Source organism: Neovison vison, chromosome 10 (assembly GCF_020171115.1).
Source record: "Neovison vison isolate M4711 chromosome 10, ASM_NN_V1, whole genome shotgun sequence".
Taxonomy (NCBI): Eukaryota; Metazoa; Chordata; class Mammalia; order Carnivora; family Mustelidae; genus Neogale; species Neogale vison.
The window spans coordinates 66,289,889-66,316,461 of NC_058100.1; the positions used below are offsets into that span (position 1 = coordinate 66,289,889).

At 51.6% G+C, this 26,573-nt stretch overlaps 1 protein-coding gene across 1 annotated transcript in view; it reads right to left on the reverse strand.

The window, feature by feature from the left end:
• The window catches only part of MAPKAPK2 (MAPK activated protein kinase 2), a 45,449-nt gene extending 20,540 nt beyond the window's left edge, over positions 1 to 24,909 (reverse strand). Inside the window, exon 1 of the mRNA XM_044267530.1 lies at positions 24,516 to 24,909. Coding sequence (XP_044123465.1) covers positions 24,516 to 24,800 — 285 coding nt within the window. The 5' untranslated portion in view covers positions 24,801 to 24,909. The remainder of the gene's footprint in view (positions 1 to 24,515) is intronic.
• Between the last annotated feature and the right edge of the window lie 1,664 nt (positions 24,910 to 26,573).

A 26,573-nucleotide genomic window follows, 5' to 3' on the forward strand; every position in this document is an offset into this window, starting at 1 on the left:
GACGGTGCCAAGCAGAAGGTACATGGTGAATGCTATTAATATCAAAGGATCTAGATGACTTCGAATGCACTATCTCAATACCACCTGAGATTTGTGGTATTTCCTTACAAACATTCACCCACCTGGCTCCAATGCCAACATGTGACTGCTAAGAAGTGAACATTGAGGAAAAAAAAGTGAACGTCGCGTCAGCTCATGGGTGGATCTAGTACCTGGATCTAGACAGGGGTCCAGACCCAAGCACACTCTCCACTCTCCCCCTCACAGACTGTATCTAGAATCCAGTGCTCACCTCTGGGCAACACATTTGAAAAAGAGCATTAAAGTTCCAGAGGGTGATGACCAGGACATGAAACGTCTGAGAATCATGTCAGCTGAGGAACAGGTGATTAAACTGACTTCTTCAGCTGAAGGAGAGAAACCCTGATGGAGCGGCTGAAGGACGAGACGGGATGGCGGTCCTAAAATCCCATAGGACTGTCGCACAGAAAGGCAGAAATTACTAAGGAGCTGTCTCATGAGAGTAGAGGCCTTAGGGACGCCTGGGGGCCTCAGTCGGTTAAGCCTCTGCCTTCGGCTCAGGTCATGATCCCAGGGTCCTGGGATGGAGCCCGGCATCGGGCTCCCTGCTCAGCAGGAAGTCTGCTTCTCCCTCTGCCCTGCTTGTGCTCTCTCTCCATCTCACCCTCTCAAATAAATAAATAAATAGATAAATAAAATCTTTGGGCGGGGGGAAGAAGAGTAGAGGCCTGTAAGGTACTAAGCTCTCCATCCTTGGAAACGCTCCATGAGACACTCTCAGGTGGGCTCTCGGGGAATTCTGACACTAAGAGAGCCATCTAGACAGCAATAAGGCATGTTCCACTACTCCCAAACTTGAGTGCGGAACACAATGAGAGGGCAGGGCAGAGTCCAGAACAAGAAGTAACAACAGACTCCTTTGACCCAGCAATCCCACTCCTAGGTATTGACCCAAGAGAAATCAAAACATTATGTCCACAAAAAGACTTGTGCAAGAATGTTCATAACCTTTATTCCTCAGAGCCCCAAACTGGAAACACTCCAAATGTCCAGCAACAGGAGAATGGATAGGCAAATTATATGATATCCATACAAGGGAGTCCTACTGGTATAAAAAGAAACAAGCTACCCAAACAGGTAGCCATGTGGATGAAACTTACATAAAAATGTTCATACCAATAATTTCATTTCTGATGTTCCACAACAGGCAAAACTAGACTACGATGAAGGACCATCAGAACTGTGACTTTTGGGGCGCCTGGGTGGCTCAGTGGGTTAAGCCGCTGCCTTCGGCTCAGGTCATGATCTCGGAGTCCTGGGATCAAGCCCCACATAGGGCTTTCTGCTCAGCGGGGAGCCTGCTTCCCTCTCTCTCTCTCTGCCTGCCTCTCTGCCTACTTGTGATTTCTCTCTGTCAAATAAATAAATAAAATCTTTAAAAAAAAAAAAAAAAGAACTGTGATTTTTAAGGAAGGATCCAAAGGAACTTAGTAAACATTTTTAAATGTTTGTCCTAGATCTTTTTTTTTTTTTTAAGAGGTGGGGGAGGGGCAGATGGCGAGAGAATCTTAAGCTTGCTCCAACTCAGGAGCTCAAACTCAGGTCCCTGAGATCAGGACCTGAGCCGAAATCAAGAGTTAGTCACTTAACCAACTGAGCCACCCAGGAGCCTCATGTTTGTTCTCTACCTTACGGAGGTTTGGAATTCACAGATGGAAGCATTTATCAAAACTCATCAAATTATATATTTAAATTTTGAGCATTTCACTGTTACACAAATCTTACGACTAAAAACAAAAAAAAAATAAATGCATGAACAAACACCAAGCTCTAATTAATACCTACATATGCAGAAAGGTTGAAGGTGCAGCGTACTGATGTCTACGACTTGCTATAAAATGCACCCCTGAAAAAGGCTGATAAATGGGCAAGAGAGGGAGAGATGGAGGAAGACCTGAGAAAGCGAGCAGAGTGGAATGCTCATGGTGGAACCTGGGTGGCTGGGGAGATGGGCGTTCACCGGACAATTCCTTCACGTTGGTTGCGTATCTAAAGTGTTTCATAACAAAGAGCGGGGGAGGAGGGCAGAAGTTATAGCCAGGAGGGATCACAAGGGAAAAAGAGGCGGCTGGAGGGGCGGGGGGATTGTCAAGGGAAAGAAGAGGAACTGTTCTGGCCAACACCGGGGCCTCTCAAGTGCAGAATTGCAAAGGGCCCGGCTGACCTGGGGACAGGCAATCATAGCCAAGACGGAACACACGTGAGATTGGTACTCAGACCTCTGCTGTCGCAAGTCCTTGTTCCCATGAGACCAGTTCCATCATGATCTGACGCTCTGGTCCCAGACAAGTCCTTGCCCTTCGCTGGCCGCTGTACCTGCCCCCGGACACTAAAGGACCAGTTTGCAGGACCGTTAATGTGCTTTCCTGCTCTGGCAGCCTACTACACATCGCTTCTGCGCAAACCATGTTTCTAGACAGGAGCCAAAGAACACAGAGACGCGGTGGCAGCTTCCGCATGCTCTGGCCAGTGTCCTACAGGCCAAAGGCAGGGAGCTGGCTACCGTTATCAGTATGTTCCCAAAGAAGGAGACTGGGTAGAACCAGCTCTCAACTGTAGGCATATGGATTAGCCACTCTGTCGGTGAGCCACGGCAAACACTGAATCCAAGAGAGCACCCCGCCCCCCAACACACACCAGGTTTCTGGGACACAGAACATCACAGGAACCCTAGAGAATTAAGGAGATGCATTTGCTAGAGGGAAAAAAAAAAAGTCAATATTTGAAAAAATCCAATTTCAATAATTTTAAGATTATCTACTATCCTTCCCCTACTCCCAAGGGCATGGATGATTCACACCTGATACATACAAGACTGTCAGATTTTCTGCAGCATGTTTTCTCTCCTCTGTGCCTCTCTACCCACCTCAAGGACAAACACCCTGGAGTTTGCCAAGGGATAGAAGGATACGGCAGAAAGCTGACTGACCTGGTTCTAGCCCCAGTTCTACAATTAACTGCGGAGTACTTACCTGTAGACGAGGCACTTTTCCTCTGCCTTCTCTTATGAAATCTAAGACACACCCAGCCTCCCTGAGGTCTCAGGTTTCTGTAACTCTGTGTTCTTTGACATGATTCTCTCTTCCTAGGTGCATAACACAACCTTAAAATTTGTTTAATTTGTATATATTCCAAAGCCCTTCTGCGCATGAGGTCATGAGGTCACCTTTAAATCCATAATCAGGCAGAATCAGCGTGCCCCTCATTTCAGGCACATGGAAACTAGGGTGCAGAGGGTTTGAGATATTTGCCAAGGCTCCCCTGCTGGTTGGGGACACAGGGAGGGCTACAACCCAGGGCCCTGAGTAGGCCAAGCAGACTTCCCGAAAAAGCACAGGGGGCCTGGGAGCCCCTCCCAGATTTCAGTACCTATAACCAGCCCCCTCTTTCTCGGCCTTGCCCACTCTGGTTTCCCTGGAAACCAGAGTCTAGTGCTTCTGGGCTCAGATCTTAAAGGGGAGGGTACATGTGTTTCTCAATCCAAAGACTGTTACCTCACAAACCAAAAAACAACTTCTGGCAGGACTTCCTTCCCGCCTTTCTCCTTGGGGTGGGGGTAGGGGAGGAATGGAAGAGCAGCCTGCCTAGAGACTGAGACTCAGAAATGGGAGCCAAGAGCCTGGAGGAAGTCTCTGCAGTGCCTGGGGGTGGGGGAAATCCCTCTCCCCCCTTCGGAATAACCGTGGCCAATCACCTAGGGGAAGTCTGGGGTCCTCATTATGCAGGACAACGGGACACCCTGTCTAGGTCCAGATGTGCCACAACTGTGAGCGGGTCCATGACAGGAGTGGAGACCCAGCAAGGAAGCCTAGGACCTGCGGGAAAGAGGAAGGCGAGGCCTGTGGTGTCATCCTCTCCACCTCCATGCCCAAGACACATCAAGCGACCGCCATGACGTCTGACCAGGTGAAGAAGGGACACACAAGAAGGGAGAATGGGGAGAGATCACAGGAATGGGGACTCAGACACTGCCCTGCCCTTTAGCCTTGAGGGGACAGCAGGTCAATGGCTTGGTCCCTAATGGCCAGGACATCTGAAGATCCTTCTGAACAAGGAAAGCCCCACCCTGGGGTAAGAAAGAATTTCCATAATGACCAATTTGTCTAGTGTGGCCTAAATGCATTCCCAGCAGTGGTGATGCATCCCCAGCTGATGGGGGAAGGAGGGAGTCATTCCATACTCCTCTCCTACCACCCAGTCCTCCACCACCCTTACCCAACACCCACCTCCAGTTAGCTCAGAGGTTCCTGGCAAGGGCTCCCTCCCTGGGGATGGGAGCAAGTCCACGGGGGTCAGAGCTGCTGGTCCCTCCGGAGACACTGGAGCCTGGGAGTCTGCAAACACAACCCCAGTTGGCAGCAGCCACAAATGCTCCTGTTTCCCAAACCAAAGCCTGGCCCACCCAGACTTCCTGTGCAGGGGAACGGAGAGACAGCATCTGCCCTTTCTCCACTAACAAGAAGGACTGGGCTTGCTCCTCCCCCATCTGAATTACTCTGGGTCTCTGTGGCTGTGACTGAGGGAAGGCAAGACATGGCCAGAGGAGCTGGGACGTAAGGGACACCTCATCCTAGTTCCTAAGGACAGACTAACTCCTCCGCCTTTGGGAGGAGGTCAAAGAGGAAAAGCAGCATAAAAAAATGTGTATTAATACATACGTCCATATAAACAGGGAAATTCCGAGCCTGCCTTAATTACACGGAGGTCGACCTGCAGTGGGCATGTATGATCTCCAGGAAGATGACTGATTCCTACTCCCATTTTTTCCCAGTTGTCAATTTCCTCAGAAATCCTTTTCCTCCTAGCAAAGCTGCACAGGAAGGGCACTGAGGTCTGCTGGCCTCGGGAATTCCCTGGATCTGGGTTCGTTCCAGTGAGGAGCCAGGTAAGGCCTCCCAGACCTTCCCGAAGGAGCCAGCCATGGGGGCACCAGACATTCACACCCACCTCCTGTCACCAGTGGCCTAAAAGCAATTCTAGCCGGGGCTCTTGACTTCTAAAACACGGCAAACTTTACTAAACCCACGTCAAAATTCTGAATCCATCCTTAAATTTAAACCAAAATGCTTCATCTCCATCCCGCTGGGTACTGGACAGCTAAGTGCCTTTCCACCCTGGTCCCCCATCTGGATGCCTTGTGGTTGGTGAAGGGGAGAAAATGGCCTGCCCACCTGCTTCCTCCCAGCTACCACCTCGAGGGTCAACATGCGCTCCCCCAGGGGACAAGAACTCGGAGATGAGAGAGCTAAATCTTGTTCCCCTCCACTTCCAGAATTAGCAAGCAGCTGCCTCAGGATCACCAGCCCCTCCCTGCGCTCCGGAGGGACTCGCAGCAGCCTGGGCCTCAAGCAGGGGTGTCTGTTCACTGCTCGTTCACCCCCCACGCTGCAAACTGCCGCTTCCCAGGCATGACAGATGTAGCTGCTATTCAGCATGTTCGGGCCAGGACAAAAGCCTTCTCCAGAAGCACAAAGCCAGCAGGGAGGCAGACAGAGCCAACTTCAATAGCAGCCACCTGCCGGGGGCCCTTCTCTGCCACACCCTACCCCCCACCGCCAGTGCACACACACGCGCACACACACACATGCACGCACATATGTACACACACACACACACACACACACACACACCTTTTAAAAATCTCTCAAAGTGGTGTTGACCTAGAGTCAGGTGAATTTTTCTCGAATCACTGGGCAGCTCTCCCAGAGCAGGGAGACTGTACTGCCATTGCTCAAACAGTAGTCTGTAAGAACGTTCATAAGTAATAAGTAAAAAAGGGATCCTAGAAATGTCAGCAGCACTAGGGTTTACAAAGTCAAATGGATTCTTCTACCACAGAACTTCTCAGAGCCTTTAAAATGTTAATGTACATGCCGAGTGTTTCCCAGATTTATCTTCTCATAGAGCATCCCAGGATAAGCATCACCACCACCAAAGCAGTCCAGCACTGTCTGGTGCTTGGAGGATTGGGTGGCTCTTTCCTCCACATTCCCCCCGACCCCTGAATGTAGCTCTCCTACCACTTGGAGGACTGTAAGAAAAATTTTTGCATCCATGTTTTCCCTTCAGTAAACTTCCAGTGAACAGATGGGTGAACGGATTAATGAGCAAACACACGCTTGTGGAATCTTAACCATTCAGTTCAACTGGAGCAGTTTCTGCAAGGACCATTAGAATTTGATTGGAGGGATCGAACCTCTGCACAGGCCAAGCCAACACTGGCTGTAATCGTCGATGCTTATGTCACTGATGTCAACCAGTGGGTTTCATTCTTTTATCAAGTTTCCTCCTAAACCACCCCAAGTGTTTTGTGTTTGACTCTATGGGCAACATACACACCTGTGGTCAGTGAGAGGTCACCACAGTGTCACACACGGGCTGGGAGAGCTCAGCCACCAAATACCACTAATCTCAACAGAGACTGAAAGGGATGGCAGGCAAGGGTTCTCACCCAACCCTCTTCCCACCGTGGGCTAGATTCCAATGGAGAAGCCACAATGAGTGACAGACATTCAGACATGACATAAATCATGTAAACATTTCCCAGAGAGTCTAGTATTTTTGTATTCAAACTATATAAAGGGGCGCCTGGGTGGCTCAGTGGGTTAAAGCCTCTGCCTTCGGCTCAAGTCATGATCTCGGGGTCCTGGGATCGAGCCCCACATCAGGCTCCCTGGGAGCCTGCTTCCCCCACTCCTCTGCCTACTGTGATCTGTCTGTCAAACAAATAAATAACATCTTTAAAAAAACCACTATATGCATATATACATACATATGTATACCTCGGATTGTCTCTGGATCTGACAGCAGTCTCCCCCAAACCTACTCCCTGAAAACGACGTTTGTCAGACAGCCCGCACCCCGGGTGAGTTTGTGATGAAGACCCTCCGCGGGCTCTCTGGTTTCCCAGGGCGGGCTCTCTGCTTCATTCACGAGGAAGCAGACTGCGAAAGAGCGTCTCCCACTACCTCAGCCGCTGAGCCGAGGCAGGTGTCCCGGTGACAGGATGCAGGACACTCTCACAGCCACCCCCCCCCCCAACACACAGGAAGCCTCGGCCTCTTGAGCAGTTGCCTAGGTGCTGAAGCCACGGTCTGTTCCTGGTACACGCATTTCTTAGAACACTGGAGCTGGGGATTGTGGTTAGTATTTGGGCAGCAACAACAGGCTGGGGAATTCCTCCTGCCCTGGTTCTGACCGAGGAAGAGGAGAGACCCGAATGTCAGCTCTTCCTCTCAACACTAGTAGCATCGCAAGAAAACAAGATGAGACCCCGCCAGGAGGGACTGAACCGTCTCTATCACTGGAGACAAAGCGTGCTTCTTCGCCTGAGAGAAGGCCCCAGTTTAGTCCTACACAGTTTTTCCAAATTGCTCTTCTTGCCCACTGGGCAAAATAAGTGTAATGTATACAGACCGGGAATGAAAGGGAACACAGTCGGTTGCTCCTGAAGAAGCCCCCCTCGATTTCCCAGGCAGTCAGTCCCGGGCCCCACAGCAGAGAGCAGAAACAGAACATTGCCTTTCCAGCCCCCAATCCAGCCCGCATCCCTCGGGACCCCCTTCGGGTTAGACAGAGCCCTTTGGTTCCACTCATGACTCCGTTTATCTTAGCTGAGCAGGCTTCTGTTTGGATGTAGCGATTTCTGAAACAGACACTTTAATTCTTGATTTCAGAAACTTTTATTGTTTAAGTATCAGTTTTGCCTCCAGGCAGCCAAAGCTCCAGGCCCGGCTTGTTAATTATCAGCTGCTAAACAGCACTTTTCTCCCCGGAGCTGCTGGGGCCTGAGGCCACCACGGAGAGAAAGCGGTGCTGGGCGCTAGGAGAGGGGCTGTGGCTCCCCCGTGGCAGGCGCATCAGAACCCCAAAGACTCACAGACAAGGAAACGGGCCCACGCCTGTGGGCACACACGACCCCTCAGCTAAGGACCTGGCACTGTGCTTTGCACTGGAGGATTCCAAATACACGAGACACAGTCCCTGTGCTCAAGGAGCTCAGAGTCCAGCAGGGAAGACCCAGGAGTGGCTGCCCAATTCGTAGCAGACTCACTGCGAGTGTGAACTGGTGGCGGGAGGGGAGTTACTGCACCTGGAACTGGGACTGGGGAGCAGGTACAATGTGAGCTTCGAAGGCGAGCTAGAGGTCTACCAGGACAAGAAAGGGCAGGGAAAAGAGAGGCCGGGCCCAACAGAAGATCTGGGAGCGTAGGAATGCACTCAGAGTGGGAAGCAGTCATTTCTGAAAGGGAGGGGTGGGGGTGGGAAGGAAGGTCAAAGCCAGCTTGTTTGAGTATCATGTTCGGAGTCTGAGCATTACCCTGGAGGCAAGGGGAGGGTGCCCCTGAAGGTCTCCAAACAGAAGAGAGGTTTGTGGTCCTATCTGCCTGGCAATGCTGGCCGAGTGTCTCAATGCCTCTGAAGGAAAGCAGATCAGTGCCTTCAAAAAGCAAGTGTTAGCCGTGCAAGAAAACAGGGACTCTTTCCTGGGGGGTGGTAGGCCGAGAGGCAGACGGTACATGTGGTCCATACCAACCCCCGGACTCTCCACGGACGGGGTCCACTGTGACGTGGACCTTTCCCCTATCTCTGAGCAAGGCCTGATGATGAATCGGAAGGATGCTGCAGTGATTCTCATCTCTGCGTCTCCCTCGAGCCCTTGGCAGATCAAGTACTCTGAAAACGTGCCATGACGTTGGGCCACAGGCTGTGTTCAAATATCTGCAGAAGACTGAGTATGGGAGATGGCACTGTTAGGCTCCAGAAAGGGCAACGAGCACTAGGGAATATTACAAGCTCAGGGAACCAAATTTTGAACTCAATAAACACAGAACTTTACAACAACTTTTTTTTAACAAGCAATTTTTTTTTTTAATGGTAAGGTTCTCTTGAAAAGCGGTGAGCTCCCCCATCACTGAAGGAACTGAGAGCATCAGTTCAATACATCAGGGGTGGCCAAGCGCAGGTGATTATCAGAGAGAACGCACATTCCTGAATGCCAGCTCTGAAGTCTCAGACTCAATGAGCTACAGAGTGTGGGGCCCAGGAATCTGCATTTCAAATGTTGCCCAGAGGTGATTCTGATAATTGACTTCGTTTGGGAGCCCCTGGGTAGTTGACCATTTGCTGGGATGTAGTCCTAAACAAGACAAACTAAATACTATTTAAGGTCCCTTTTTAAATTATTACCTTCTCTTTTCCCTCTTACCTGGGCCTTAAAACCTCTCCTTGTGCATTTCCACAAATCCCTTTCCAGCTCAGATAATTCTTTACCAGGGCGTAGAACGACTGATTACCTCAGAGGCCAGCACTGTCTGAGAGAAGGCTCTGTGGTGACAGAATGTTCTCTATCTGTGCTACCCAGTACAGTGGTCACTAGCTATAGAGTCTACTGAACCTCTGAAACATGGCTAGTGCTACAGAGGAACTACTTTTTAATTGTATTTATTTAATTTAAATAGCCGCGTGTGGCTAGGGGCTCTGCTATTGGCCAGAGCAGTGTCCTGTGGAAAGAGGGCTTCCATATTCACTGTGGGATCCAGGTAAACAAGCAAACTCCCTTCACCACCACCTCCCAGAGCTCACTTCCAGCCTGCAGCACCCTACTCGAGGACAGGGAGATTGAATTCAAAGAAAACAGCAGGAAAGGAGGAGCTCTATGTCAGCTGTACCAAAGACAACAGGTAGAGAGAACAAAGACCCAAACTAAAAGGCTCACCCCTAAGGCCTCTGCCCTTCTCTGCCCCGGAAAGCAATGAACAGCAACAGCACTGGTGTCCCAGCAGCCACCGCCCACCCCAGGCGGTGGGGCATTTCCCAGCTTCCTGAGAGCAAGCAGACCTCACTCTCAGGGATGACTTAGAACATCCCTTGGTTGACTAAAGCTGGAGTCCCAAAGGTTTGTAGGGCTGTTTTGGGGTGTAGAAATGTAAGAAAGAGAAAATGAATCACACAGAAAGAAAGAAAAGAAACACAACCCCAAACCCACTACTTTTCCAGACCTCAAAATTTTTCGTCAGGAAAATACATCATCTGCACACTTTCAAACATAACTGGATTCCTGCCCAGGTACAGTACAAAGGCCAAATTCAAACCTGACTGAGAACTCCAGATTAACACTGTGGCCTTCAGCCTTGATCCCCGCCTCCCACGTTTCAGGCCCTTTTGCCCAGCATCTGCTTAGACACATGCTCTGAATCTACCACAAAGTGTGGTTACCTGAGCCGAGAAGTATTGCCTCAACCTTCTGGAATACCAAACGACCGCAGACCAATGCGGCAGCAGGAGAGGCTGGGCGGGTATCAGGAACCATCTGGCCTATTTAAACAGCTCTCACTGTCAAGGACAGGCCACCAAGCATCCCTCCCAAGTAGCCAGCCTGATGCAGAGACACAGTCCCTCGGAGGAGAGGACACCGACGGGGAGGAACGGGGGAGAAGGGATGAAAGCAAGATGGGCTACAAAAAGCGTGGTGAGGTGGGGGTGAAGCAATGACCTTCATCAAAGACGAGATACTGTTTCTGAAGTTTACTGGAAGACGGTTTTCCCCTTCTATAAAAAGAAAAAAAAAAAAGAAGAAGAAGAAGAAAAAAGAAAGAAAGGAAAGATCATGTTGTAACTTCCTTCACCACAGTACCGGCTCAGGAAAAAAAACCCAGACCTTGCTTCACTTTCCCAGCTGCACTAACCGTCACCTCCATCCTGAGCCCTGAGTGCTGAGGCCTTGAGAGGCGGGAATCAAAGATGGCCAGAGCCTCGGGGCCCACAGCCGCCCCATCACCCTGCGAGCCGCCTGCCCACACCTCCACCTGAGCAGCTGAACACAGGGCGGGAGGAGATTCTTCAGAGCAAGACAGAAGTCCTGTGAGGGCCCAGAGGCCGACAAAGTGGGCTCTGCCACAGGGTCAGCGCGGCCACCTCTTTTTATTACCCCTGTCCTCCCTGGCTCTGCTGGATGCTCGGCCAACTCCCAACCCCAAGCATTTCCTATTACAAGAAAGATCCCTGGAAGGAGATCCTCTCTCTCCCCGCAGCCGAACAGGAGACGGGAGTACCCAGTGCAATTCCTTAACAACCCACGCCCACTGGCCAAACTTTAATCTGCGTTTTCCCCTGGGTGTGTCCCAGGTGTGATTCCAGGATGTGTCCTCTGCCTAGGCCAGGCAAAAGTGACACCGTCCCCTAACCCCTTCCATCCTGAGGAGCCCATCCCATGTCTCCATGTCCTCTGGGGCCACCCTATTGCCCTGTCCCCACCACTTATGCACCAGAACCTCCCTGAACCTCTTTCTCTGTATGGAAATCCCAACATCAGACCACGTGGCCTCCTTGTGTCAGAAATTGTCAAATGGGAATATGTGTGAAAGGGCACAATCCAGATTGTGGGGGGCAGTCTTTTCATTCCTTACACACACACACATACACACACACACACACGTTCACTCCCCTTCTGAATGGAAGGTTCCCAAAGGCAGGGCCCATTCCTTATCCTTGTAGCAATTTGCACAAAGTAAGTATCCCATAAATATTTGATGATACAACATAAATTGCCAGAGCAGCTAAGTACTAAATTATAATGGATTCATGGAGGAACTACTGGAGAGGCAGTAGCACAAGCTGCAAGAAGCCCAGGTTTTAGAGTAAGACACTTCCATCATTAGCAACCCCAGGGCCTGGCACTTAACCCGCTGCCCCTCTGCCCTCCCAGCATTTCCAAGGTGCACTCCAACACCACCTTCCCAGTAAAGCCTTCCCTGAGCCACACACACATTCCCAGCATTCCTGGGCCTCCTGCCCTTTCTTTCTGCCACCATCTCTATCACCATCTGACAGGCGGTATCATTTAATTGATTGCATTTTGTCAGTCTCCCCTTGCTAAAATGCAAGCTCCATGCAGACAAGATTTTGTTTTTGTTTTTGTTTCTTTGGTACACTTAATATATCCCCGGGGCCTATAATAATTTATAGCAGTTAGCTGACACTCAGTAAATCATTGCTAATGAATGCATTGTTCTGAACATGTGACCACGTTTCCTCTTCTGTAAAACGTAAGTATTCTGTAAATATTTTTACTTCGCTGTATTATTTTAGGGTTTAGCAAGAAGATTAGTAAAAACCCAACACTATGCCTGACACAAAGTATCTGCTCAATAAAGACTGGTCATTAATCTGGGAAACCTTGACAGTGTTGCTAAACCTTCAACAGTGATTCAGCTGTAGCATTCAGCTACAGAAGACTGAAGACTGTTTATGTATCAAAGCCAATCTGCTGTTCCCATCTATCCTTAGGAAGGCTGCAAAAGTCATCCTTAGCACCGCTAATTAATTTTCTTGAGTGGTAAGTTGCTTCGGGTCTCAGAGGGATAGAAGGCACCCTAAGGCAAATCCTGCTTAGAAAGGCAGGAGTCGAGTCTAAGCTGCTAGAAAGAATCAGCCCTCATTGTTCCAAATTCCTCTCATCTCATATAGCAGAGGTATTAAAGGGGTCTAAACCCGAAGGGATGACCCTGACTAGTCTCCCATTCGAGGCTAATCCTGCCATCTGGGCCTCCTGATGGCCCGTCAGCAGGAAAGACAGGAGGCAGGCATGGGAGAGAATACATGTTTATAAACACTGGTTGAATGGCTGAGTGAATAAAAAAATACTACAGCCCGGGGAAGGTTGATGGACCACTGGCCTACACAAAGTGAGGGCAGAGAGGAATGGTCAATCCCCACTACCTGGAACCTGGGCTGCCCACCCTCCTCCCAGTGCGGGGCTATGTACCCAGCAGTGGGGTGACAGAAAGCCCTTTGTGAAGTGCAGGAGTCCTCTGAGATCAAGTCTGAGACCAAGCCGGAGCCCTGCAATTCACAAAGGAGGAAGCGGAGTGAGGCCCAGACATGTTCTCAGACCTGCTGAGGGCCACACAAGCCGGTTTCTCGGACACCTGTCCTGGTCTGTGTCTCCTTCAAACCTGTGGCATGGAGTTAAGTTGCCCCACGAGATTCAAACCTCTGACCTCAGACCTGGCAACCTGGTACTCAACACTGGTCTTCTTGCAACACACAGGAGCAAGGCCGGCTGTCACATCACCTTGGACTGCATGTGTGTGTCTCGGCTTTGTCTGGCACTAACCAGAAGATGCCAAGAGCTGGAAGAGAGGTGGTCAGTTCCACATCTGTCCCTCCCCCAGTTAAAATTCTCTGAGAGGCAGAAGGGTCATCCCTGTAGTGAAGCAGGAAAAGAAGGGGCTCTGGAACAGGGAGGAGAAAGAGAAGAGGCATCAATGGGAAACTGTGGTCAGGATCCTTACAAGAATGAGAAATCCGTTAGCAGAAACAGAAGGTGTCAGCTTGAGTCAGCAGATCCGAATGTGCGGAGGGAAGAAATGCCCAGAAGACTGTTCCGCTATGAATGGCTTTTTAGCAGGCTGGAGGAAGAACAGGGACAGACACTTCAGGGGCCTTTACTGTAGCCCTGGCTCAGTCTCAGAGAGCCCAGCCCCCAGGACTGTGCCATGCCCAGAGCCGTCCCCCTACTCACCCGAGGATCACCATTGGGACCTTATGTTTATGCGGGCAGCTCCCACTATTATTCAATTACCACACTTTTATTAGGCAGCTAGGTATAATGCACAATGCCAAAATACTCCATGACTTTTTTTAAAGGAGGAAATAAGAGAATACAAAAAATAATGAAGATGTGAGTCTTCAGGAACTTACAATGCAGCGTTAGAAGGGTCCCTTGAACATGGGCAAACAGACTGAAAACAGAGGGAAGGGAAGAGTTTCTTGGCAAGTCTGACAGGGCAGGGTAGGGGAGAGCCACTTCTGGTGTGAAAGCTTTCATGAAAGTGGCAGCATTTGTACAGGGTGGAGTAGGGAGATACAGACAGGGGTGGGGCAGGGAGGCAAGGAAGATACAGATGGACAGATGGCATACATACCATGCATGGGCAAAGGTGACGGGGTGGGGGCGGGGGGGAGAGGGCGGTGCAGGGTTCTATTCAGGAAACGGCAAACGTAAGCCACTTAAGCTGAAATGCTGCAGGTACTCAGGAAAAAAAATAAAAATAAATAAAACCGAAAACCAAATTGGCGTCAGATCAGGGAAAGATCTGGAAATCTCCTGTATTCTATAGCCAAAGTGAACCCACTGAAGGGTTTGAGCTGGGAAGCTGTATAATCAGAGCTGGACTTCAAAGTAATCCCCCATGCGCTCCAAGACACTGAGGGGCCAAGACCTTCGTTCCCCAGTTGAGGTCCTCAGAGGGAGTTATGTGTTCCTCCTGGCCCCTACCCCATCCCCCTGCTCTCCATTCCTTCTATATCAATCTCTAGTTTATGTTCTTTTTAAAAATCTAAGGCAAGGTAACCAAAACAAGTCCTTGAAACCAGAAGGGTCCAGACACAGGCGAAGGAGCGCTCACACACTCGTCCGCCCCACTAGGAGCCCAGGTGACTAGCACCCTGCCAGGGGAGGGGAACACGAAGGTATGAAGTCCTGGAGAATCCCACAGGCTCCGGGGGAAAGGCTGTGATGCTTGGGAGCCTGGCAGTCAGAGGGAGTAACAAAACTTCAGCGTTTCTATAAACCTAAACATTCACAATGCAGGCGACCATACACACTCATTCTGCCCCGGTATCCTTCTACCTTTCAGAGATCTGGGTGCCTGAGGACAGAGGCATTGCGATGGGCACAAGATGACCCCTGCTACCATCGCCAGCACAGGAGAGCTGACAGGGTGCTCCAAGTACCAAGGCCCATGTGGCCTCTCACCAGTCCACCTGCATTCCTAGGATGCTCTACGTTCCACACGTGTGGCCTCCAAGGCCCAGGGCTCCCTCTCTACTTCCCTGCCCCCCACAGTCCCCTGAGCTCCGTGGAAGTCAGGCCTGTCAAGCAATCGGCAGATTCTCCACTTAGAGAGGCTTCCCTTGCCCAGTTCCGCTGACGCCGGCCCTGTGGAATCTACAAGCCTTCCTCTAAGAATTACAGAAGTCAGAGAGGGAGGCCCGGGACAGAGAAGCGGGAGGGTACGGTTACTCCAAGGACAGGGGCTCCTTCTGTCAGAGTTAAAAATAAACTCTTAGCAATTTACACCCAACTCCTCCCTCCAGAAGCCAATGGGCCTTGGCAGATAAATCTCTCCCTGCACAGAAAATGAGGCCCCAGGGGGCCAGATGGGAGAAAGCAGCCCATACAGACATGGTCCAGTATGTGACTCTAGCTGAAGCCAGAGGTCCCCAAAGACCCACCTTGGCTCCTATTACTCTTCCTCACCTCCTCTCCCAAACATCCCCAAGTTCAGAAAAAAGACGCAAAACCCTTGTTTGCATGGTTAGTACCACACCTGCCGAGGATTAGGTGAATCAGGAAGAAGAGAATGCCAAAGTCAAGCCAAAAGTAGTGCTCTGCCCACTATTGCTCAGTTCTGCAGGTACCTGAGCCTCCTCCCCTCACCTGCACAGGACCCCCTGGCAGTAAGGGACTAGACTGCCTCAATGGGCTTCCATGGGCTCAGATCAGCAGTAACCCTGCCTCCACCATCAGGAGAGAGGAGAGACCCCTGTTCTCTGCGACACAGTGCAGGTGGCAAAGCTGGAAGGCCAGAGGGGCCCTGGCCTGACCCAGGAAGGAGGCCCTGAGGGTCAGGCCCAGTGAGCCCTGGAAACCAGCAGGATGAGGTCACACCCCTGCGCGTAACCTGAAGCCCCACACTGCAGAGGTGGAGAATTAACGGGGCAACAGGGCAGGAGGCCCAGGGCAGGGAGGCGGCTCAGCCACAGGGCAGTCGGGGTGAGGGCAACGGACAGCCTCATGCGGGGCTCTCCTACTCACCCCACACCCCTTCTGGCGGGGGGGGCCTGCTGGCCAGAGCAGCTTGGAGGAAGCCCAGGCGAAAATCTCATCGACTCCAATGAACTTGGGCGCCCTCCCCCAAAGCCTTCCCCTGATGGAGAAAGCAAGGCAGCTCCATGGAGCCTTGGCATGCACTGCCCTCTTCTCACACAGCTGGGGCTAGGCAGGGGCTTGGGGGCAACTTGCTTTCCTGAGTGAGAGGAGTGGGACAAGCTACCTGGAGAAGCACCAGCCATGGCTCACTCCCAGCCATAGGAGAAGGGGGCAGACAGGGAGACCAGGCGCAAGGAGAGAGATGCAGGTCTGCGGCGTGGCAGTTAGACCTGGGGCCGACGGCAGGGCTGGGTGGTGAGGGGAGACTGCAGCAGTGGCGAGCTTATTTTTAGCTGTTGGTACAGAGGGGCTGAGTAACAGTTCTAGGCCCTGGGCGGGAGGCCAGGTTGCAAATGTCCCGTGTGTGGGCTGGGAGCCCAGTGACACTACGGATCATCACAATGGCCACGAGGTGACTGACGCCATCACCTGCGGCAGAGGGTGGGGGGCAAGGTTCCCAGAGGAGCAGGACAGCGGAGGAGCCGGCAGGGGCTTGTCAGCAGGTCCCCTTTCCCTTTGCTTTAGGTTCAAAAGACTCAATGGAGACGAGTGAAGCAGAGAAGGCATCAACAGCACAGGCCCCTGTGTTCCCCTCATGTTCTCTGAGACAGAAAAGGCCACAGTTTCCGTCTTTAGCCACCACTCCTCACCTTCCAGATGAGTGCTGCATGGACACTGGCCACGGAGATGCCTGGGATGTCCCTCAAGAGTAAGATGCCCTTTCATATGACCCTTCTAGGCAGCTCAGGTTCCTAGCAGAATAAACACAGAGCTTGGCCGGTTTTAGAGGGGAACAAGAATTACAGATAGGGTTTGACCTTGGGGCCGCGTCCCAGGCTCTCCCCCTGGCCAGATAGCACACAGAGATGTTTACTGGATCAGAGAATAAAGATCCCAACACTGCACAACCAGAGGCTGTGTCCAACCTTATTCTGCTTTCCACTGTGTGTCTTCTTCGTCCAACCACGTATGATGGCCTGGCACCCAGGACCCCACACTCCAAAGCTTCAGGGATGAAACTACTGCTCAGCATTAAGTGAGCAGGAAGAAGAGGAAAGAGAACAGCCAGCACCAGGTATCCGTCTCTCCTCTTGCTTCTTTGGACTTCTGACATCCAGTCTTACACCGTCTTGGGGTGGGGGGGGGTGGTACTTGGATGTAAATCCTAATTTCCTCATCAGCTTTGGGAACATCCCCACCTCTCACCTCTGCACAGCTCCCAGCCCACACCGTATCTCTGGGTGAATGAAAAGACCCCCATCTGGAGGAGGCCAGCCACAAGCCAACACAAAGCCTGCCTGGTGGACAACAGGTTAGGTCGCAGCCCTCACCAGCCCCCTCGGCCGGGTGCCCCCTGCCTGCACAGCCAATCACTGCGGCCATGTTTGGCCCCACACCTCAAATGGAAAACAAGTCTCCGATGGAGAACATAAAGAATTCCTCATCTCCACCGTGAGACACAACTATACTAAGATTCCTCTGACTTCAAGGGAAGACTAGATATCCACGCCACCCCCGGCCCCGAGGTACACAGCCCATCCTCTCTGCTGAGGCGCTAGCTGGAACACTCTCCCAGTCTTCACACGAGAGAGGGAACAGCTGGTCAATGATGATTATTAATTAACTGGACACAGCCACCTCAGAGCCTAGCATCAAGCCTATCAAAAGGGCATCCACGCCAGCGCAGGCACTGCTGATGGTCAGACACAGGGAGGTCAGCAAGTCACCCTGCCGGCTCTCAGCCTCTTGCCCCCAGCACAGCCTTCCACCACCCCCCAATGCCAGTGCTCAGGAGTAATTTGTAGCCTGACCTCTGACGCATGCACCAAAGCCTGGAAAACTTCACTGACCTACTCAAGGTCACAGGACCATTTAGCAGGACACATAGACTGGGCCCCTTTTTTTGCTTTCTTCTCTTCTCTAGCACTTAATCAATAATAAGAAACTCATCTCTAAAAATTTGTATCCAAAGATATATCTTAAAATGCAAAATATCAGGATCCCTCTAATGATGAGAAAAGATACAAAATTTGGGTTACAGATTTGGTATACATCAAGCGGCCCAGTGGCATGGTCTCTTCTCTTTACCAATGTCCCCATTTATAAGGTGACCTATGCAGGAAAAGCCTAGTGACCAGTTAGTTGAGCTGAGAGCCACACTGCAAGGGCCATAATCCCTCTAGCAACCGAAAAACCAAAGGAACCCAGATGAAGAGGAGATCCCAGGGAACTGCATCCCTGATTAAGACACAGGGTAAGACCCTGGACATAGCGCTGACCCTTTCCTGACTGGCCTAACCACCCGCTCTGGTAAGATGGAAGCAGTCAAGAAAGATGACCAGGGAGTGTCAACAGCTCTAAGGTGCAAGGAGATATGGGTGTCTTTACCACCCGGGCTTACATCAGTACCAAGAGCAGCCGCAGCCCCTTCAAACACAAAGAACAACTCTGCCCGGCGCGCCCACCTCCCTCCTAGAACACTGAAGCTCCTGGAAGGGTGCAGTCCAGGGAAGAGGGAAAAAGAGACCCCACGTGGCCCTTGGAAGGGCCTGAATCAGGACCTCAGACCACCAGGGACAGTCCTGAATCACAACACGGGAGGGCCTCGGGACTCATGGAAGGACTCCAGTGTGATGCCAATGCCCTGTCCTTCCCCACAGTGGGTGACATTCCTCCTGGCACAGCCTCCATACATCCCTGGGATTTGTGGGTGACAGGAACTTTAGCCCCTCCTCCCACCCCAGGATCTGGCTGGGGATTAAGTCTGCAGTCCCAAAGCTTGGCTCCTCCAAGCCTCTCCCTGAGTCCCCACACCTGCTTCTTAAGTAGACTTGCCAACTGATGACGGGTCAAGTCCTCCAGTCCCAACCAGTCAAAACCTCTTAATCATGGGCACCAACACCTTCTTCCTCCGGAAAAGGAGCTTCTTCATTTCCCAGGCACCCACCAATACCTGGTCCTGAGGCCTGGGGCTGCTTTTCTCCTCCCTTCTGTCAGCCCCTGATCCTAGATCTTAGCTGGAGATTATTTTCAAGCTCCATCAAAGCCTAGAATTCACAAGTGAAAAAGGACCATGATCTGACCCAACTTTGATCCTGCCTCAGGGGACGCCAAGAGTCTGACTGCAGTAAATAGGGGCCAAGGCCCCATGAGAAGGAGTGGGTCTCTGAAACTAGAAACTTAGGACCTCCACGGTCCAAACCTCAATGATCTGTCATCCTTCTGCCTGTTGGTTTACTTCATGCCCCTCAAATATTGTAACAACCACTTTTAATATAAAGCTAGGTTAGGGGCACCTTGGTGGTTAAGCCTCTGCCTTTGGCTCAGGTTATGATCTCAGGGCCCTGGGATCGAGTCCCGAGTCGGGCTCTCTGCTCCACAGGGAGCCTGCTTCCCCCTCTCTCTTTGCCTCTCTGCCTACTTGTGAGCTCTCTCTCTGTCAAATAAATAAATAAAATCTTTAAAAAAATAAATAAATAAACAAAGCTAGGTTAGGTTCAATTCTGGGTCACCAACCCTACTTGGTCCTTGCCCACCTGACCTCCAGCTCTTCCCTCAGGGCCAGCATCACCAGCCGCTCCTACAGACCTGCTCATACTTCAGAGGCCCAGAAATGAACCGTCGGTGGCTCCTAGAGTCCTCAGAGATTTCCCTTCCAAAACTCTTCTAGCCCCAACCACACGACTTCACCTCCAGACCAGCACAATGCAGCAGGACTTTCTAATAGGAGGGGTATATGCTTCTGTGCTATCCAGTTCAGCAGCCAGTAGCCCCATGTAGCCACTGGAGACTTGAAAGGTGGCTAGCTGATTTTCTATTTATTTTTTTTTAAGATTTTATTTATTTATTTGACAGAGAGAGATCACAAGTAGGCAGAGAGGCAGGCAGAGAGAGAGGAGGAAGCAGGCTCCCTGCGGAGCAGAGAGCCTGATGCGGGGCTCGATTCCAGGACTCTGGGATCATGACCTGAGCCGAAGGCAGAGGCTTTAATCCACTGAGCCACCCAGGGGTCCATGATTTTCAACTTAATTTAGATTAATTAACATTAGTTTAAATAGCCATGCAAGGGTATTGGCTGCCATACAGGACAACACACACTGCATCTGTTAATGCCTTCTCCGAATCCGTTTCTTGACCCCTCAAGTTTTAAGGCACTTTATATGACCAAGCATATAGCAGGATGCTCAGTGAACTGTTAACAACCTATAAGCAAAGGAGATATAAGAGGCTAATTTGGGGCACCTGGGTGGCTCAGTCGGTTTAAGTGTCCGACTTGATTTCAGCTCAGGTCACAATCTCAGAGCCGTGAGATCAAGCCCTACCTTGGACTCTGTGCTGGGTCCGGAACCTGATGGAGATTCTCTGTTTCCACCTCTGCCATTTGCCCCACCTCGCGTTCTTGTGTTCTCTTCTTCTTCTTCTTTTTTTTCTTTTTTTTTTTTTTTAAAGATTTTATTTAGTTGACAGACAAGAGATCCCAAGTAGGCAGAGAGGCAGGCAGAGAGAGGAGGAAACAGGCTCCCCACTGAGCAGAGAGCCTGATGTGGGACTCGATCCCAGGACCCTGGGATCATGACCTGAGCTGAAGGCAGAGGCTTTAACCCACTGAGCCACCCCAGGCACCCCTCTCTTCTTCTTTAAAAGAGGCCATTTTAGTGAGTGAAACCTTCCTCACCATGCGATTTCATCTAGCAAACCCCATCTGGGAACAGGGCCCCTCACATAGCCGTGCTACCCAGTGGGCTACCCAGGAGGTATCCAAGCATGAGGTGTGCCAGTGGGATGCTGCCCGTCCTTTGGGGCTGTGGGAGCTCCGTGCCTCCCTATGTGTCCGGAACAAGCACACGAGGTTCCAATTATCTCCCCTTCAGAACACCAGAGGAAGCCCCACCACAGTGACACACAGTGACCTGGGGAGGGAGAACCACTGGAGAAAGGAAAGGAGAAGACATCACAGGACCTTGTTTTCTCTCTAATCCACGCAATGGAAAGATAAACAGAGGTAAGGTATGACAACATTCTATATTTTGTAAAGCAACAGCACCCTTCAACTAATCAGAGTCACGCAGCAGAGAGGGACAACAGTGCCAGCTTTAATTAAATTTGTTCAGCTAATACCCAAGAGTCACCATGACACAGTGAAGCAGGAAGCAGCTGAGGAACCCCAGGGGGCATACAACCAATTATTACACAAGTGGGTTGAGACTAGGTGTCCTTACCAAAGAAACAGTTAATATAGTTCCTACGTTCTTCTACAAAAAATATTATTTCTTTCAAACACTCCCTAAAAGGGGTGGAGGTGGTATAATTTTTTTTTTTTTTTTTTAAAGCTGGTTACCTGATTTAAAACTCATGAAGCTGCTGAGTTGGTACATAAGCTGCCCCTCCCACTTCGGGGGTTACTGCTGGGGACGCAATAAAGACCCACCCGGCACCCCCTTGCCCAACAGCCCAACAATAAATACCCAACAGTCAAGGGGGTCAGAGAGCAGCTCCTGAGGCTTGAGGAGCTCTGGAGCAGCAGCCAACCCCAGGTCTGGGCCTGTGGACGCCACTGCAGTTATGAAGTGGGAAGGGGCCTGAGACAGGGAGTCGGGCGTCCCAAGTTCTAATCCTGCCTCGGCCAAGTGCATGGCTCTATGACCTCAAGTGATTTCTGCTCTGGGTCTTGGTTTTTTCATCTGCAAGACAAGGGGGTTAGATGAGATGACCTCTGAAGTCCCTTCCGGCTCTGAGCAAGTGCGAGTATGACTCAGAACGTAGCAACAGCAGCCAGGAGAGATGGCGAGGTGAGGTCACGGAACCCACTAAAAGCCCTGATAGGTCAGCTCTGTGAGGTGGAGGTAGAAAAGCAGCAGCACGAGATGGGATTTTTTTTTTTTTTTTTTTAAAGTACTGATTTCCCTCAAGAGGGCTAAGAGGTCACCAGACCTCTTAACCACAACCTCCCATCCACTCTCGGATCCGTGAAGCAGCAGAGATCAGAACCCCACCCGAGACCGTGCCCCAGTCCTACAGCTCCTGTCTCAAATCCCCAGGAACGACCTAACACACATAGAGTAAAGGTCTGATCCCTTTTTCCTCAGTCACTTTCCCAATGGGGCAATCCATCCTAGCCCACAACATCCACCCGCCTTGTTTTATAATCAAAACACTCCTGGTTTTGAAAATCATTCCACTGCTCAGCACCTAAGGTTAAGTTCATCAAGATTCAAGATCTAGAAATCTCTTTGGTGTATGTCTCAAACAGGATTCTTTGGACCAGCTTCCCCCCACAAGCTGTAATTATGTCTTAGCCAATATTTGGATATGGAAGTGCTGTCGACACGGCTGTCGGTCTCGGAATGCCTCATACCTTCTTTCTTCCACTATTATTAAGTTTTTACACAAAGATGTGTGGGAATCTACAATTTAACAGTTGAGTCAACTTATAAGATCTGGGCGCAGACTGCCTGTCAAAACAGACTGACTTCAATCTTCACCCACTTCTAACCTGAGAAAGATGAATTATGAGTGCTATTTAAAACACTGCCAGATTTTTCCTTTCAAAACTATTTACAGGGAGGGGAATATCCAAATCTCTGTCGTACTCATTACAAGAACAGAAATCTGAATTACAACAGAAATCTGAATTGCCACTCTTAAACATTTTAGTGTGTGGTTTTCTGTGTCATTAAATAGAATAAAAAGAAGTGGAGAGCTTTTGTTCTGAAGTCTTTATACAATATTTCAGCTATCCAAGGGAATGAACAGCCTTCGTCCCCAAACTGCTGATGGGTGAAGGCAGATGGCCTCTCAGAGGGATAGAAAACTCTCCCAGAAAGAACGGCTGTCACGTCCTCACCGGTACAGGTTAACTGTGGTCAAAGAGTCTTCACTCAACTCTACTCCCCAAGGTCAGAGCCACAGTTAAACCACCACTCCTCCTCCCAAACCACGCTTATGACTATGGAAAAAGTGGTCTAAGGCACAACAACCCAAAAGCCCACAGCAACAGCTTAGAGTAAAAGCCAAACAATCTGACAGTGCTGGGGCTAGCCGAAAGCTCTCCCCACCCAAGGAGGATGCAAGCATCAAGGAAATAATTTTAGAGGCCTTAAAATCTGGAAATTGGATCTGCTTGCTCTCTGCAACTGCAAAGTGCCAGAGTTTTATTACATCTAATTATATATTCCAACAGTTCCACCCATCACACCTATCTGAGTTTTGTATTAATAGCTGAAATACAGCTGGTTGGGGATGGGGGGGCAGCGAGGGGGAGGAGAAAAATATAACACAGGAAGTATTTTTCTCCTCCTCCAATCATTAAGACGCCCCAGGGGAAACAGGCCTGTATGTGTCACCTTTAGAGATGTGGTTTGATCAGAAACCTGTCTGAGGGGAAAACCTTTTTAGTGACCCTGAACACTGGCTCACACAGCACTGGGGACCCACCCATCTCATCAGACCTCCAAGTCCATTCTGTTTAACTTCTGAAATAGGTATTCTCTCTTAAATCCTCATCCCCACCCCACCCCCAACCACCACACCCCCTTAAAAAAAGAAAAAAGAGGTTGGGTTTCCTCAGCTTAAGGATAACGCTCCCTCCTACTGTCCACCAATCGCCTAAGTCCAGGGCTCAAGCGGCTATCCCCGATTTGCCGCATCAGCACCCGGCCCAGCCGCGGTTTAGAGACCGAGTTCACAATGATCAATGGAGCTATGGAAACAGCAGAAATCGCGCCGGAGCCTGCTGGCCTCCCATCTGGAGCCTCACAGGCACTGAAGGTAGGAGGGGAGCCTGCTCTGGGATCAAAACAGTCCCTCCCCCGCGCCCGGGGGGCGGTGTCCCCGCGGAATCTCCAGCCTGGCACCTCCCGGGCCGGCGCGCCCCAAGGCGGCACGGCCGCGCTCGGGAGGCCCAGGGAAGTGAAATCACACATTCCGGCTCCCAAATAAGGAGCGAGGCTAAATAAACCTCAGCGATCCGACTTCTCCAAACTAACCGACCAACCAGCTCAATGAGTAATGGGCCTTTTGTGCCCGCAGAAAGAAAGAAAGGAGGGACGAGAGGATGGGGAACCACAACCCCCGAAAATCACTTCCTTGAGCCGGGGTGAAATTAGCAGAAGTGGTCCCGAAGCCAACCGTTGCGCCTCGGCTGGATCCCGCTCAAACCCCAAAATGGCAGAGTCCTCCACGAGTCCTTTCGGGTCCCGCCACTCACACCCGGAGGTGACCGGAAACTCGGGCGGGCGGCGTGGTCCTCGCGGACCTGACCTTCCCCGCGGCCCGCCCGCCCCTTGCCGCGCACTTGGCTCCGCTCGGGCGCCGGGACCGACAGCAGAGCCGCGGCCACTCCTCCGCGACCGGGTCGGACTGACACCGGGTCCGGGGAGGGTCGGCGCGATCGCGCCCGGCGACTGTGCGCTCCGGCCGCTCCAGAGCGCGGGGCGGGGGTCGTCCCCGGGAGCCTCCCCCCGTGCCCCTCCTCCCCTCCCCCGGCCCCCGAACTTACTTTTAGGGCGAATTTTTCCTGGGTCCTCTTATTGAAGATCTGTAAAACTTTCCCGTTGATGCCCAGTCCCAGGACCTGGGTGGTGACCTTGTAGTCGTCGATGATGGCGTTCTTCTTGATCTGCAGGCTCGACTTGACATGGAACTGGGGAAACTGCTGCGGGGGCAGCGGCGGCGGCTGGGCCGGGGGGTGAGGCTGGGCCGGGGCGGGGGGCTGCGGCGGCGGCGGCGGCGGCGGGTTGGGGAACAGCACCGGCGGGGTCTGGCCTTGGGAGTTGGACAGCATGGTGCCCGGAGACGCGGGAGCAGAGGCGGTAGGGCCCGCGGCCGCCCCCTCCTCCGGCTCCGGACGGGGTCCCCGCCACCCCCCGCCCGGCTGCGAAGTTTGCTCCGGGCTGGAGCCGGCTTCCCCGCCCCGGCCCGGCTCCAGGCTCGGCGGGTCGCGGGGCTCCGTGGGTCCCGCCGTGCGCCGCTGCCGCCCACCAGCCCTGCTCCCTCCCTCCCACCCTCCCCCCGGGGGCCTGGCGCTCGGGGGACCGCGGGACGGCGGGGGCCCGGCCCGGGGGGGAAGCGGCCGCGCGACAATGTACCCAGCCCGGGGGCCGGCGGCCGCGTCACAGCCTCGTCTGCGTCCGGGGCCGATCCTTAAAGGGGAGGGTCGGAGGGGCTGGGCTTGGGGAGGCGGGGCGGGGCCGGGGAGGTGTGGGCGTGGGGGAGGGGCTGGCCTTAAAGGGGAGGACGCGAGGCATCCGGAGCGTGGAGGGCGAGGGCCTTGCGCTAGGGGCTGGGGGTGCTGAAGGACAGGGAATGGGGGCTGAGAAAGCCTAGTTCGTAACCGATCCCGGCCGCGCAAAGGGAAGAGGGAGGTGTATGAAAGTGGCTGTATAATTCAGATGGAAGAGCCACTTTCTTCCAATTGTGCGTGTCTTTTAGACCGCAGCCGCCAATTGGGAGAAGGGGTGTATTTTGAAGGCGAGGGGTGGCTGACTAGTGTTAGCCACTGGAGATCTCGGGGTGAGCAGGAGTGACCGAGAATTACCGAGGGCCTTCGTCCTCGACATGGGTGTGAGGCAAATATTAAATATTTTCCAGACCATTTTCCTCTGAGTGTTGCACTTTTCTCATACATTTGTTTTTCAGTTAAAGATTTATCACTGTGTAACTATGAAGGATGTAGCAATTATAACTTTTAACTTTTTTTTCACGTAAATGAGCTAAAAAAAAAAAAATGAAATGAAATGAAATAAAAAGGAAACTGAGTGGGAAAAGGCTAGACTGACCTTCAGACTTCCTGTGTGATCCTGACCCAGCCATTTCTCCTCTCCCTCAGTGGGAAGAATAGCAGTACCTTTCCACCAGGTGTGGAGGGAATTAGATAAGACAACACAACAAAAAGGAAGGTCTGGGAGCTAGGTTCTGATCTGCAGCGTGGAGGAGTTAGTCCCTGAACTGACACCATTAGGAGAAATGGGTATTTTTTTTTAAGATTTTATTTATTTATTTGACAGACAGACATCACTAGTAGGTAGAGAGGCAGGCAGAGGTGGGGGGAGCAGGCTCCCTGCTAAGCACAGAGCCTGATGTGGGGCTTGATCCCAGGACACTGGGATCATGACCTGAGCCGAAGGCTTTAGCCCACTGAGCCACCCAGGTGCCCCAGAAGTGGGTATTTTTAAGAAGTCGAGCTCTAGTCCAGATTAGCCCCATACCTCTGTGGAAGATACCAAGGATCTAGCTGAGCCCATAGTAGCCCAGGGCTACTATAGGTGATTGGGGACACTCTGAATAGAGGCTGCTGTTGGGTGTGGGGGGTGATCATCAAACACAAGCATGCTGACCTCTTTCTGGCTCTGACTGGTAGAACAGTTGAGAAATAAGACAAAGGAACCAGACAGGTGAAGACAAAACTTCAGTTTGATTACTGATAATCCAAAATTTAAAATGGGGCTTGAGCTATGGCCACATGTGGTCCCTAATGTGTCCCCCCAACACTCCAGAAGGAGTGAAAGGTGGAGCAAAAGGCAGGAGTTACCCTTCCAGAACAGTACAATTCTTTCCA